Here is a 16,184-nt window from a genome sequence, read left to right as displayed (position 1 = left end):
CCAGCACATTCTGAATATAATCCTTAATGAATCATCACAGAGCCCTTGCACTCCCCCACCTTCCGTTTGAGGATGGCCCACAGATGCTCAATAGGGTTTAGGTCTGGAGACATGCTTGGCCAGTCCATCACCTTCTTTAGCAAGGCAGTGGTCATCTTGGAGGTGTGTTTGGGGTCATTATCATGTTGGAATACTGCCCTGCGGCCCAGTCTCCAAAGGGAGGGGCTCATGCTCTGCTTCAGTATTTCACAGTACATGTTGGCATTCATCTTTCCCTCAATGAAGTGTAGCTCCCCAGTACCAGCAGCACTCATGCAGGCCCAGACCATGACACTCCCAACACCATGATACTCAGCATGTGCACTCAACTTCTTTGGTCGACTATGGCAAGGCCTGTTTTGAGTGGAACCTGTCCTGTGAAACCGCTGTATGGTCTTGCCCACCGTGCTGCAGCTCAGTTTCAGGGTCTTGGCATTCTTCTTATAGCCTAGGCCATCTTAATGTAGAGCAACAATTTTTTTTTCAGATCCTCAGAGAGTTCTTTGCCATGAGGTGACATGTTGAACTTCCAGTGACCAGTATGAGAGAGTGTGAGAGCGATAACACCAAATTTAACACACCTGTAACACTAACAAGTCACATGACACTGGGGAGGGAAAATCGCTAATTGGACACAATTTGGACATTTCCACTTAGGGGTGTACTCACTTTTGTTGCCAACAGTTTAGACATTAATGGCTGTGTGTTGAGTTATTTTAAGGGGACTGCAAATGTACACTGTTATACAGGCTGTACACTCACTATTTTACAAAGTGTCATTTCTTCAGTGTTGTCACATGAAAAGATATAATAAAATATTGACAAAAATGTGAGGGGTGTTCCAAGAACATAGGGCAATGAGTTCAATTCCTGAAGTTATGCAAACAGTTCCTCGAACCTTCCATTGTAGACTCTCTCATGCAACTGTAAGTGAAGATGCCGAGCTCCTAAGACCACTGCTTCTTAAGGGACATTAAACAGCTGAGTACAGTAGGAGGTTACAAATTACCATGCTATTTTTGTCCCTCCTTTGCTTGCAGCTATCTTCAAAGTTGTTTTTTCTATTATAACCCCTTATAATTATCAGTTATTGAAGCTCTGCATCTTTACACTGGGTCCCGCCATCTTGGAGTATATATTTGTTATCTAACTTTTAAACTACAAAAAACTGCAAAAATATAATGATTCCACTCTCTATTATGTGAGCTAAACTAAAGTGCAAGATAAAGCTGTCAAAAAAACAGATCTTTAAAAGTGCACTGCTTCTGTCACAGGATGTAACAATGTGCGAGCTACAAGATGGCGGCCCCCAGAATAAAATGCAGAGCTTTAGCTGCTCGATTCTCTAATGAGTTAAAATAAGAGAATGGCTTTAAATAGAGCAGCAGGAGGAGGGAAAACAATAGTATGGTAAGTAGTAACTTTCAAGTAAAGAAAGATTTCCTTCAGGTGTAAAAATATTTATAAAACTTTATTCTTTCTTTTTAAAATATAAGCTTAAGGGGCTGATTTATTAAGGGCCAAATGGCCCCTAATGCTGATGTTTCCGCGTGAGCCTTCAGGCTCACCGGAAACAGGAGTTAAGAAGCAGCGGTCTTAAGACCGCTGCTCCTTAACTCGTATGCCACCTCTGAGGCGGCGTAAGCAATTAGCCAGTTGTGTACGATTGGGTTGATTGACACCCCCTGCTAGTGGCCGTGAATCTGCAGGGGGTGGCATTGCATAAGCAGTTCACCAGAACTGCTTGTGCAATGTTAAATGCCAACAGCGTATGCTGTCGGCATTCAGTGATGTCAGCCAGACAGTGATAAATCATCCCCTAAACATCTTTGTTCCAGAGACGAGAGGCGAGTTAGACGGGTGACTCTATAAGGATCCGGCCTGCATCTTTTGCACTTATTATTGCTGCACCAAATGTGAGTGTATTTTTTTATTTCACCCCAACAAGTGATATTTGACTGTTTTACGCAATGAGGTGCCTTCTCTGATTTCTTTATAGGATTTTACGAAGTGGAAGACCAGACATTTTGAGGAGAGCATCCTGAACCATCTACTTATATAGCTGGTGTATACTACCATCATTCGAACTATTAATATTAACATTGCCATATATGGTTTCATTTACTTTTGTTTTACTTTGTATTAGGCACACCTATTTACAGACTGTGGTTAAGGTAAATTGTAGTGGGTGCATTTCCTTTTCTTATAATAGTTCACTTGTTTCATAAAGTTTACATAATTGCAATTTGTGTGTTCATAATCTATTGGATATAGTTCACTTTTAATATGATGATCATTTATTACCTTGCCTTTTTTCCAGATTATATATATATCACATCAAAATATTTGCTCATTTATATATGACCTTACATTGGTATTATGGTTTTACATTTTAATTTTCAATGGACAAAGCTAAATCATAAACATAATCGGCTAGATTACGAGTTTGGCGTTAGCCTTAAAAAGCAGCGTTAAGGGGTCCTAACGCTGCTTTTTAACGCCTGCTGGTATTACGAGCCTGGCAGGTACAGGTGTACCGCTCAATTTTCTTCTGCGACATTTCCATACCACAAATCCCCTTACATCAATTGCGTATCCTAACGCTGGTATTACAAGTCTTGGAAGAAGTGAGCGGTACAGCCTCTACCTCCAAGACTCCTAGCGCATATAAAAGTCAGTAGTTAAGAGTTTTATGGGCTAACACTGGAACATAAAATCTTAACTAAAGTGCTAAAAAGTACACTAACACCCATAAACTACCTATTAACCCCTAAACCGAGGCCCCCCGACCGGACATCTCCGCCACCTACATTATACCTATGAACCCCTAATCTGCTGCCCCTAACATCGACGACACCTACATTATATTTATTAACCCCTAATCTGCCACCCCCAACGTCGCCGCCACCTAACTACAATTATTAACCCCTAATCTGCCGCCACCAATGTCGCTGCTACTATATTAAATGTATTAACCCCTAAACCTAAGTCTATCCCTAACCCTAACACCCCCCTAACTTAAATCTATTTTTAATAAATCTAAATAAAATTACTATAATTAAATAAATTATTCCTATTTAAAACTAAATACTTACCTATAAAATAAACCCTAAGATAGCTACAATATAACTAATACTTACATTGTAGCTATTTTAGGATTTATTTTTATTTTACAGGCAAGTTTGTATTTATTTTAACTAGGCACAATAGTTATTAAATAGTTATTAACTATTTAATAACTACCTAGCTAAAATAAATACAAAAGTACCTGTAAAATAAACCCTAACCTAAGTTACATTTACACCTAACACTACTCTATAATTAAATTAATTACCTAAACTACCTACAATTAAATACAATTAAATTAAATAAACTAAATTACGAAAAAAAAACCCACTAAATTACAGAAAAAAAGAAATTACAATATTTTAAACTAATTACACCTAATCTAATCCCCCTAATAAAATAAAAAAGCCCCCCAAAATAATAAAATTCCCTACCCTACACTAAATTACAAATAGCCCTTAAAAGGGCCTTTTGCGGGGCATTGCCCCCAAAGTAATCAGCTCTTTTACCAGCCCTTAAAAGTGCTTTTTGCGGGGCATTGCCCCAAAGTAATCAGCTCTTTTACCTGTAAAAAAAGAAATACAATACCCCCCAACATTACAACCCACCACCCACACACCCCAACTCTAAAACCCACCCGATCCCACCTAACACTACCCAATTGAAGATCACCCTACCTTGAGCCGTCTTCACCCAGCCGGGCACCAATGGTCATTCGATGGGGCAGAAGAGGACATCCGGACTGGCAGAGGTCTTCATCCTATCCAGGCAGAAGAGGACATCCGGACCAGCAGACATCTTCATCCAAGCAGCATCTTCTATCTTCATCCATCCGACGAGGAACGGCTCCATCTGAAAGACCTCTGGCACATCCTTCTAGGCCGACGACTACCCGACGAATGGCTGTTCCTATAGATAACGTCATCAAAGATGGCGTCCCTCGAATTCCGATTGGCTAATAGGATTCTATCAGCCAATCGGAATTAAGGTAGGAAAAATCCGATTGGTTGATTTAATAAGCTAATCGGATTGAAGTTCAATCGTCGGATGGATGAAGATAGAAGATGCCGCTTGGATGAAGATGTCTGCCGGTCCGGATGTCCGGATTGGTGCCCGGCTGGGTGAAGATGGCTCAAGGCAGGGTAATCTTCAATGTGGTAGTGTTAGTTTTTTTTTAAGGGGGGATCTGGTGGTTTTTAGAGTAGGGGTGTGTGGGTGGTGGGTTGTAATGTTGGGGGGGTATTGTATTTCTTTTTTTTTACAGGTAAAAGAGTTGATTACTTAAGGGCTATTTGTAATTTAGTGTAGGGTAGGGAATTTTATTATTTTGGGGGGCTTTTTTATTTTATTAGGGGGATTAGAATAGGTGTAATTAGTTTAAAATATTGTAATTTCTTTTTTATTTTCTGTAATTTAGTGGGGGTTTTTTCCGTAATTTAGTTTATTTAATTTAATTGTATTTAACTGTAGGTAGTTTAGGTAATTACTTTAATTATAGAGTAGTGTTAGGTGTAATTGTAACTTAGGTTAGGGTTTATTTTACAGGTAAATTTGTACTTATTTTAGCTAGATAATAATAACTATTTAATAGCTATTGTACCTAGTTAAAATAAATACAAAGTTGCCTGTAAAATAAAAATAAATCCTAAAATAGCTACAATGTAAGTATTAGTTATATTGTAGCTATATTATTGTTTATTTTATAGGTAAGTATTTAGTTTTAAATAGGAATAATTTATATAATTATAGAAATTTTATTTAGATTTATTAAAAATAGATTTAAGTTAGGGGGGTATTAGGGTTAGACTTAGGTTTAGGGGTTAATACATTTAATATAGTAGCGGCAATGTTGGGGGCGGCAAATTATGGGTTAATAATTGTAGGTAGGTTGCGGCGATGTTAGGGACGGCAGATTAGGGGTTAATAACAAATTTTATAGTGTTTGCGAGGCGGGAGTGCGGCGGTTTAGGGGTTAATACATTTATTATAATGGCGGCGATGTCCGGTCGGCAGATTAGGGGTTAATAATTTTAGGTAGGTGGCGGCGACATTGGGGGCGGCAGATTAGGGGTTAATAAATATAATGTAGGTGTCGGAGATGTTAGGGGCAGCAGATTAGGGGTTCATAGGGATAATGTAGGTGGTGGCGGTGTCCGGAGCGGCAGATTAGGGGTTAATAATATAATGCAGGTGGCAAGGATGTCGGGGGCAGCAGATTAGGGGTTAATAAGTGTAAGGTTAGGGGTGTTTAGACTTGGGGTTCATGTTAGGGTGTTAGGTGTAGACTTAGAAAGTATTTTCCCATAGGAAACAATGGGGCTGCGTTAGAAGCTGAACGCTGCTTTTTTTGCAGGTGTCTCAGCCCCATTGTTTCCTATGGGGAAATCGTTCACGAGCACATTTTAGCCAGCTTACCGCTACCGTAAGCAACGCTGGTATTACAGGGAGAAGTGGCGCTAAATTTGCTCAACGCTCACTTTTCTGAGGCTAACACAGCCATTCAGAAAACTTGTAATACCAGCGTTGTTTAAAGTGAGCGCTGGAAAAAAAAGGCAAGTTTTTACCGACAAAACTCGTAATCTAGCCGAATGTTATTTATTTATATTGTATAGTATTTGGTAATTTCTCTCAATCCTATTTATGTCTTATGGTTTAACTAGGGAACTATTCAGTGCATACATCATCAATAAAAGAAACAGGGTATTATCAACTTATCTTTTCAGACCCTTGTTACTGTAATTCTACCCAGCTGTTTAACATCCCTTTAAGCTATCTGCCACATCTGACCTGTTGCATTTAAAAAGTCCCTACTGATTCACCAGGTAGATTAGCAAGCCCTGCTTGATTGTACGGAGCAGAAGGAAGGATTTTGCTTGTGCAATGGCAAATGCTGCTTTTCTAGTCCCAAATGCAGATTAACAAATTTCCTAGCTGGGAACCTTGTTCAACCGCAGTTTAAAAAATGTGAGCCATAGGGGTAAATGTATTATTGTGCGGATGGACATGATACGATGTAGCGTATCATGTCTGCCGCACATCGATAAATGCCGACAGCATAGGCTGTCGGACGGCATTTATTATTGCACTAGCAGTTCTGGTGAACTGCTGGTGCAATACCGCCCCCTACAGATTCCCGACCAAATCGTCCGCTAGCAGGGGGTGTCAATCAACCTGATCATATTTGATCAGGATGATTGCTGTCCGCAACCTCAGAGGTGGCCGAAAAGTTAAGGAGCATCGGTTTTAGGACGGAACTGGAGCGGAGTGGGTCGGAAGCAGCATCCGCTGCTTCATAAATCGACCCCATAATCTCAAGATGGAGGGTAGTGGGTTCTGTAGTAATTTGTGGAAGCAAATATGTTACTATCTATCCAGCCATTTATGTTTGTCTGTTTTCCTTCTGTTTATGTTGTACTACAAAATAATGGGGAAATGTGTATTAAGAATAAGAAGAATACTGTAGAACACCACCATAAGCTGAGAGTGGTAGCTTTTCTCACTATGCTTAGAGATTTCAGGGAACCTGCTATAGTTTGACGTGCATACCTAAACTTATTTAAATAAACTTTCTTTGTTCTCTTTGTATCATTTGTTGAAAGCATACCTAGGTACTACTGGGCGCTAGCTGCTGATTGGTGGCTACACATATATGCCACTTTTGTTTGGCTCACCTGATAATTCAGCTATCTCCCAGTAGTGCATTGCTGCTCCTTCAACAAGGTTAACAAGAGAATGAAGCAAATTTGACAACAAAAGTAAGTTGGAAATTTGTTTAAAATTGTATGCTCTGAATCATGAAAGAAAAAGATTTGAGTAATGAATTTTACAGCGAAGGACAACATTTTTTTAAACAGAATAAAATAAAGTGGGCTTTTTAAATTTATATGTTGAAGTTAATAGTCATTAATGACTTTTAAATAAATACTCATCCTTTAAACCAGGCAGAAAGCATAGGTCAGGAGCATGCAGAATAGGCAAGGATAAGAGGTGGACAGAAGCCTTTTTCTGGGCTGTACCACTCACTATGAATTTGAAGAATTAAGCTGTTGAACTGTGAGGGAGCCCAGCTAAGGAGTATACGCAGGGAACCTAGTTTTCAACATGGCTACACCTATTGTTTTGTGAACATTTAAACATGATTTCAATATTTAAGCAACTAATATAACTTTAAACACAACGTATGCATATGCTCTATCTAGCATTTATTTAGTATTGGATGCATAATGGGGATAAATTGGAATGTTACTTGAAAAATAGAGATTAGGAATCACGATAAACTAATAAATGATACCTTTCTAAGAAAAACAATGATATTTATGATATAAAATGATAGATTCTTCAGACTATCACAGGTCAACACTGCATTTAAAAAATGGTTAGTCAGTCAGGTGAACGGGCCCTTATTACACATATGAGGAAACAAGGTCACAATAATAGCTATGTGTGTGTCCACGTTCATGGTATGTGGAATTCAGAGGACAAACATAGCCACATGGGACATGCAAATATTCTAAAAAAAAACTGCCTTAGGAGAAGTTCATTAAGTAGCTACGGTTTTATCTTTAAGGGGTTAGTGTCTGCTGATGGTGTCTTTATTTGCAGTACTGTAAATCATGGTCTATCAGAGCAGTGCAATCTTCTAGATAATTCTCACTGAAGCGATTGGGGTCATTATACGTAAGGGAATGTGCAAGGGTATAGAAGGACGGTGTTGTACAAGACACTCAGGAAACTCCGTTCTATTTTTAATGGCGCAAGGAACTGTTTCATTTCAGTTTTGAGCTCATTAAAGGGACATATAACCCAACGTTTTTCTTTCATGATTCAGATAGAGCATGCGGTTTTAAGCAACTTTCCAATTTACTTCTTTTATCAAATTTTCTTCATTATTTGGTATTTTTTTGTTGAAAAGTTATCTATTTGCAAGGGCACTAGGTAGCGGCACTATTTCCTGCCATGTAATGCGCCAAACACCTACCTAGTAATCTCTTCCGATACCATGAAGAACAAAGAAAATTTGTTAATAGTAGCAAAGTTTAAACTTTTTTTTATCCTTTTATTTATCATTGCACAAGCATTTCTGGTGAACTGCTTGTGCAATGCCGCCCCCTGCTCATTCATTGCCAATCGGCCACAATCATCCTGATTGTATTGGTTCGGGATGATAGCAGTCCGCCACCTAAAGGGTGGCAGACGAGTTAAGGAGCAGTGGTCTTAAGACTGCTGCTTCTTAACTTCTGTTTGTGCGGAAAAAACAGCATCCGCTGCTTAGTAAATATACCGCAACGTCTGAATCCCAAAATCTTTTTTTTAGGTTTAATATCCCTTAAATATTTATTTTATGTTAATAATATTGTTTATTGTGTCTGTCCTTATGAGTGCAAAGCACATATTACATGAATGTTATAATACATACAGCTAGAATGTAGAGCATCTAGTTTTTACTGAACTAAATAGTAAATGGGGAAGTAAGGGATAAAAAGCATAATGGTAAAAACCACCATTGCTTACATTCCCACCTAACAACCATACTGAAATAAATACAAGACAAACAGCTTGGAAGCAGACCATGAACATGGCCACGTTTATTAAGTTAGGCGACAAAGATCATTTTTAATAAAGTTTTGTAATTTAGAAAACAAGGTAGCGGCAACTAAGTTCCCTAAAAAATATAAACCCCAAATACACAGAGGTCATCGCCCTTATAGGTTTATTGTAAAGCCCCTGCTGAGCTTTGCCCTTTAAAAATTAGTGGGATAGACCATTAGAGATTTATGGTCATCAGGCCTGTGGGGAGAGGCACCACAAGCTTCGAATTGCAGATCATGCGCCTCCCATTAGCTAGACCATACCCCTATGGACCCACACATTGATCTGGGCCATGACCCCACTATGCACCCCAAAGGAGGAGCCAAAAATTACAGATTTGGCCTTAGAAAGGCTAGCTTGATTAACCATGTCCCAGCCAAAGCAACTGTAGCCACTCTAGAGGCTGCCAACAACTCGGTGCTGCCCCAACTGCTCCTCTAATAAAAAAACACAAACCACGCTCAAAGAGGAAGAGATCTAAACCCCCCACAACATTGTGTTGCAACTACCTGCTAGCCTCACATTACAGTAAGGTAGGTTAACCCGTAGGGCGTTACAAGAACAATTGTTCCTTACACTATTATTATAACAATGGCTTCATGCATCTTATATCAATATAATAAAATGTTTTTAAAGGCTTGATTCTAAAACACACAACGTTTAGGATGTTCTATGCTCCCTTAATCAGATGTAAAAAACAATACCTTCAAGCATATAAAGTATGTACCCTACTCTAAATATACTGTGTGTTCATTAATAAGCCATATAAACTTAATTGGAAATACAATAAGAGCGTTTAGCTACATTCTAAGCACAAACACAAGCTAAGGATAGGTTCCATTAGACAAATACCCTGGATCAATTCTCTCTGTTGTTTTAGGATACTAGATGAAGAGGAACAATGTTTTATATCTTGTAGAGAAGTAGCAGACATCAGTTTTTCAATGGTGTTTGGCACATTCATATTTCAAAGGAACTTATGTTGATATTGCTGGCTTAATTACTTTAGTCACATTGAAACTGAACAATGGATAGTCCACACAGCTTTAACTTACTAACATAGGCACTGGTTTCTGTGTTTGGTACTTTTGATTTCCAGCAGTTTCACATCAAACAGCACCTATTGGCTTAAGTGACATAGAGCTGGTAGTTAGCCAGTAAGGGGCTGAGACTGGACATTTGGCCAGGTTTAACTTGCCTACCATGATGACCTGAGCTCCACTGAGAGCATTTTAATTTTGACTCCATTTATAAGCAATACATAATCATACACCTACAGTAATTTGTTTGCCTGGCCTTTCTTCTGCTGTTGTGAATTTACAGTATCTTGGGCACATAGTGCTCAGTGTCACAGGCAGTCACTTCCCCATTGGTCTCATTATTTTTGGCAATTGAGTGTTCCTGAGGAGGCAGCTCTGCAATATGCTTGTCTATGTTAAAAACAGTTGGATAAACATTGCTGGTATTTCATCTTTCTTCTATCAGTCAGGTAGATTACGAGTTGTGCGTTCATCTTTTAACACTGAAAAAATGGTCATTTCAGCATTAAAACAGCAATGCAGCCATTACAAGTCTTGTCGGTATAGCTGTACCACAAGCCTTTTAGCCTGTAATGCAACGTCAGTCCCGCACTCGTGAAAATGACGTTTTTTCATGGGACTTCCATAGCGCAGTCTTTATGAGTTTTGCATTGAGGCTAAAAAGCTTGCGTTACACTCTATAACGACAAGATCCATAACGTACGCCATCTGAGAGCAGTAGTTATGAGTTTTACGCAACAAAACTGTTACATAAAACTCATAACTAAGTGTTACAAAGTACACTAACACCCATAAACTACCTATCAACCCCTAAACCGAGGCCCTCCCGCATTGCAAATTCTATATTAAAGTTATTACCCCTAATCGGCCGTTCCCAACATCACCGCCACTAATAAAATATTTAACCCCTATTTCGCCACTCCCCGACATTGTCACCACTATAATAAAGTTATTAACCCCTAAACCGCTGCCCTTCCACATTGCAAACACTATTTATATATTATTAACCCCTAATCTGCAGTCCGCCCACATCGCCCCCACTATACTAAAGTTATTAACCCCTAGACCGCTGCCACTATAATAAACCTATTAACCCCTAAACCGTAAGCCCCCCACAAGGAAATATACTAAATTAAACTATTAACCCCTAAACGGAAAGCCCCCCACATCGCAATAAACTAATTTAAACTAGTAACCCCTAAACCTAACGCCCCCCTAACTTTATATTAAAATTACAATTTCCATATCTTAAATTAAGTTAAAACTTATCTGTCAAATTAAAAAAAATAAGTTTAAAATAACAATTAAAATAATATAACTATTTAACTAAAATTAAACTATCTACCAATTAAGAAAACTAAAATACACATTAAAAAAATCCTAACACTACTATAAAAATTGCAAAGTATCTAATTACAAAAAGTAAAATATACTAAATAACAAAAAATAACAAAAACTAAATTACAAAAAATGACAAACAAAATTATCAAACATAAAAAAGAATTACACCTAATCTAATAGTCCTAAAAAAAATAAAAAAGCCCACCCTAGCCTACAATAAACTACCAATAGCCCTTAAAAAGGCTTTTTGTAGGTCATTGTCCTAAGTTAAACAGCTCTTTTACCTGTAAAAAAAAAAAATACAAAGACCCCCCAAAAGTAAAACCCACCACCCAAACAACCCCCCAAAATAAAAAAACTATCTTGAACAAAAACCTAAGCTACCCATTGCCCTGAAAAGGGCATTTAGCTTTTTTGCATTGCCCTGAAAAGGCTATTTAGCTTATTTAAGAAAAGCCGAAACCCTAAATTAAAAACAAAAGATCCACTTACAGTTTCTGAAGTCCGGACATCCAGGCGGTGAGAAGTCTTCATCCAGGCGCCGAGGTCTTCATCCATCCAGACGGCGTCTTCTATCTTCATCCCGGCGATGTGGAGCGGGTCTATCCTGAAGACATCCGGCACGGAGCATCCTCTTCATACGGCCGCCATATACTGAATCTTCAATGCAAGGTACGCAATTCAAAATGGCATCCCTTGCATTCCTATTGGCTGATTTGATTTTGGAAATTTAAATCACCCAATAGGATGAGAGCTATTGAAATTCTATTGGCTGTTCAAATCAGCCAATAGGATGAGAGCTACTGAAATTCTATTGGCGGATTTGAACAGCCAATAGAATTTCAGAAGCTCTCATCCTATTGTCCATACAAATGCCCTTTTCAGGGCAATGGGTAGATTAGGCTTTACTTTATTTTTATTTTGTGGGTTTGGGGGGTGGGGGTTTGTATACTGTTAGGTGGTGTTGGTTTTTCTTTTGTAGAAAATGAGCTGATATCTTTAGGGCAATGCCCTACAAAAGGCCCTTTGGTAGTTTATTATAGATTAGGGTTTTTTATTTTGGGGTGTTTTTTTTAAAGGGTATTAGAATAGTAATAATTTGTATTGTTTTGAATAATTTTGTTTGTTATTTTTTGTAATGGTGTTTTTTTTATTTTTTGTAATTTTAGTGTTTTTTATTTTTTGTAATGGTAGGTTTTAGTGTAAGGCAGCTTAGGTTTTATTTCACAGGTAAGTTTGTATTTATTTTAACTAGGTAATTAGTAAATAGTTAATAACTATTTACTAACTAGTCTACCTAGTTAAAATAAAAATAAATAAATACAAACTTACCTGTGAAATTAAAAGAAAACCTAAGCAGCTACAATATAACTATTAGTTACATTGTAGCTAGCTTAGCTTTTATTTCACAGGTATGTATTTAGTTTTAAATAGGTATTATTTTGTTAATGATTGTAACTTTAATTTATGTTAAAGTTAGGGGGTGATAGGGTTAGGGTTACATTAGGGTTAGGGTTACATTAGGGTTAGGTTTATGGGTAAATAGTTTAATTTAATTTTTTTGCGATGTGGGGAGCTGGCGGTTTAGGGGTTAATAGGTTTATTTAGTGGTAGTGATGTGGGAGGCCAGAGGTTTAGGGGTTAATATAACTTTATTTAGTGGCGGTAATGTCGGAGAGCGGCAGAATAGGGGTTAATAGATTTATTATAGTGTGGGCGATGTTGGGGGGCAGGGGAATAGGGGTATAGTGGCGGCGACATCGGGAGCGGCAGATTAGTGGTTACTAGTTTTATTTCGGTGGCGGCGATATCGGGAACGGCAGATTAGGGGTTAATAACTTTATGTAGGTGGCGGCGATGTAGGGGGCAGCAGATTAGGGGTGTTTAGACTTAGGGTTTATGTTAGGTTGTTAGGTTTAAACATTACTTTTTTTTTCCCATAGACATAAATGGGGCTGCATTACGGAGCTTATTATTCCGCGATCGCAGGTGTTAGGTTTTTTTTTTAGCCCGCTCTCCCCATTGATGTCTATGGGAAAAGCGTGCACAAGCTCGTCAAAACAACACTTGGATTGTGTGCGGTATGGAGCTCAATGCAACAATATCACACACACAAAGCAGCTGTTTCAAAACTTGTAATGGCAGCACTACAGAGGGGAAAATAAAGCAACTTTTGTTGTTAACTACCCTCTATAGCGCAAAACTTGTAATCTACCCATTTGTTCATTTCTACCCATAGCAACCAACAAACAAACCAACCAATGAGAACTTTTTGGGGGGTTGTTCAGACGATATTTTAAGATGTACGTCTGCTTTTTTAAACCTGTGCTCCGATTCTAAAGCTCCTTTTTTAGCAGTTGTCTTTATAAGACCGTTATTAATTGCTAGTGATAGATTGCACACACATATACATTACACTGTAGTTTTAGTATTATTTTAAACAGAATAACTTTTCACTTTTCCATGTAAAAAAAGAAGAAATACCAGGTACAATTATTACTATTTCATATGCATGACTTGACATCTGTTTTTTATGCAGAATTCACACTTGGAAACTACCACTTCCATACCAATATGCCTAATATAGAGTAGAACAGTTTCTTGTTTTTATTATTAGACAGAATTCCATAAGTCCATATTCCTATCACCATGCTTTTCTTCAAGTCCAAGAGTAATAAAAAAGAATGTATTTTTTTGTTCTTGGCACATTTTGACTAATGTGGTGCTGAACTTTCTTCCTCATAGTTTATTTTCGTTTTCCAATTTGTTCTAAAAAAAAGAAAAATAGAAATGTTAATTGTATCATATTCCATATTCCAAAGAACAAATATTTACTCCACACAAACATCATGTACTATTCATTGTAATTGTTACTGCATTTAAATGGACGCTAAAGTCAAAATTAAATTTTCATGAACCTTAGCACACCAGATGTTTCAGAACTACATTTTCCATGATGCTTAGGCCTTCTGCAGTCCAGTTGAGCATCATGGGAAATGTAGTTCTGAAACATCTGGAGTACTGAGGTTCGCCTTCACTGATATAGAAAATTCACTTTTAAGAAACTTTCCAGCTTACTTCCTTTATGAAATTATGCACAGTCTGAGGTACTGGAACATAGACAACGTCTGCAAGAGTTCTAGTGTATTTTTATGTGAGCCTGTGATTGGCTGGTTGTCACATGATACAGGGGGGGCAACAAACTGAAGTAAATTTTAAATTTCCCAGACATTTTTTTTTGCTTGTTTAAAATTCACAGTCACATTTAGAAAACAACTTTTGATTAAAGATAATAGCCTAATAGTTAATTTTCCAATATCTATCCCTACTCATATCCAAATAAGAGCCCCAACTTCTAACTACTAGCCCCCCTACATGGTTTATTTTGTAAACATAGGTAAATGCATCCTACAACCTATTTTCCCCAACAATCATTAGATACCAAAACTATACCACAGAGGCAACAAACTATCAATTACCTCCAAGGTGATTTGATCATTCTAAACAAAGCTATATTGGGTTTTTTTTCTCACTAACCACTATTCCAATCTAAACATGGTCTATATCTACCCTACATATATCACCTATATCTAATATTAGCACAATTTCAGTTTGCCTCTACTGTTCCACAAATTTAATACTACTATTCCCACCTACTTGTACCCTTAATGACCATGGTCCAAGAGTGGTCGTTAAATAAACTGGGAAATAGATACATTTTAATATAAAAGAGGTGTAATAATGATTTTATTTGTCACATGTTTACAAATGGATATGTTTATGTACTGGAAAGATATATATTATTTTTATGATATACTGTTTACAAAGAGTATTGTTGCATTGGTTGTTTATATACTATGTAAGCCTAAAAATGTTTTTATTTTTACACTACATACTGAAAGTCTTGTATACAAGATGGACTTTAGTGACTGACCCGCAAGAATGCTTTTATATTCTAAAGTTTAAATTTGTATTGTAAACCTGCATTCATTTGTATAATGTATAACCTCAATAAAAATACAATTAAAAAATAAAATAATAATTCACAGTTAGTTTCTGATTTTCACTGGGGTTTTTTCCCTATTCACAGGGGGCTTCTCTACTAAACCTCACTACAAATGAGCTAATTTTTCAGATGAGCTTTATTGAATTTGGATCACAATGTATTGTCCTGATGAAAACATACATGCTTTAAATTGTTAGAGCATGTCATTTAGACATAATAAAGAAAATTTTATATTAGAACGTTGTTTAAAATTACATGCTCTGTCTGAATAATAGAAAAAAAAACGTGTTTCATCTCCCTTTACCAGCTAACTTTATGGGATGCAATTTGTATCTTTCAGTTTATTTGTGCCATTCACATTTCTGTATATCACACTAAAGAAATCACACAGAACTTGTTAGTAAGGAAATGTTGTGCCATTCTCTGTATGGTGAGGGTCATATTTATAGTATCGTATTGTCCTTCACGTGTTAAAGGGACATTCTACTTGTAAATGTTTATTGTTACAAAACATAGATAGCACCTTTATTACCCATTCCCCAGTTTTGCATAACCAACACTGTTATATTAATATACTTTTTACCTCTATAATTACCTTGTATCTAAGCCTCTGTAGACTGCCTCCATATCTCAGTGTTTTTTTACAAACCTGCATTTTAGCCAATCAGTGCTGATTCCCGCATAACTCCATTGGAGTGAGTACAATGTTTATCTATATGGTACACATGAACTAGCACTGTCTGGCTGTGAAAAGCTAATAAAAAGCACTGAAACAAGAGGCGTCCTGCATAGTGTGTGTGTGTTTATATGTGTGTATATATGTTTTATATATATAAACACATAAATACATATGTATACACATATAAATATGCATTGGAGCCCTTTGCAGTCAAGTAGGTGAAAACATGAAAAACATATTCATGCAATTTTCAAAATTAAAAAAGTGTTATACTGTGTATTTACTATAAATATATGGAATATGTTCTTAGTATTTTTAAATAGATATTCCTATATATATATATATATATATATATATATATATATATATATATATATATATATATTTATATTTATTTACAGTATATATATATATATATATATAG

The 16,184-nt window shown here is 37.0% G+C and overlaps 1 protein-coding gene across 1 annotated transcript in view; it reads right to left on the bottom strand.

Moving 5' to 3' along the window:
• Window positions 1–13,659: 13,659 nt before the first annotated feature.
• Window positions 13,660–16,184, bottom strand: part of PKHD1 (PKHD1 ciliary IPT domain containing fibrocystin/polyductin) — a 1,710,134-nt gene continuing 1,707,609 nt past the window's right edge. The window contains exon 66 of the mRNA XM_053709557.1: window positions 13,660–13,844. Within this exon, the coding sequence (XP_053565532.1) occupies window positions 13,822–13,844 (23 nt within the window). The 3' untranslated portion in view covers window positions 13,660–13,821. The remainder of the gene's footprint in view (window positions 13,845–16,184) is intronic.

This window comes from Bombina bombina, chromosome 4 (assembly GCF_027579735.1).
Source record: "Bombina bombina isolate aBomBom1 chromosome 4, aBomBom1.pri, whole genome shotgun sequence".
NCBI classification, from domain to species: Eukaryota; Metazoa; Chordata; class Amphibia; order Anura; family Bombinatoridae; genus Bombina; species Bombina bombina.
Note: the sequence above shows the minus strand (reverse complement) of the source record. Positions and strands in the feature narration are given on the sequence as shown.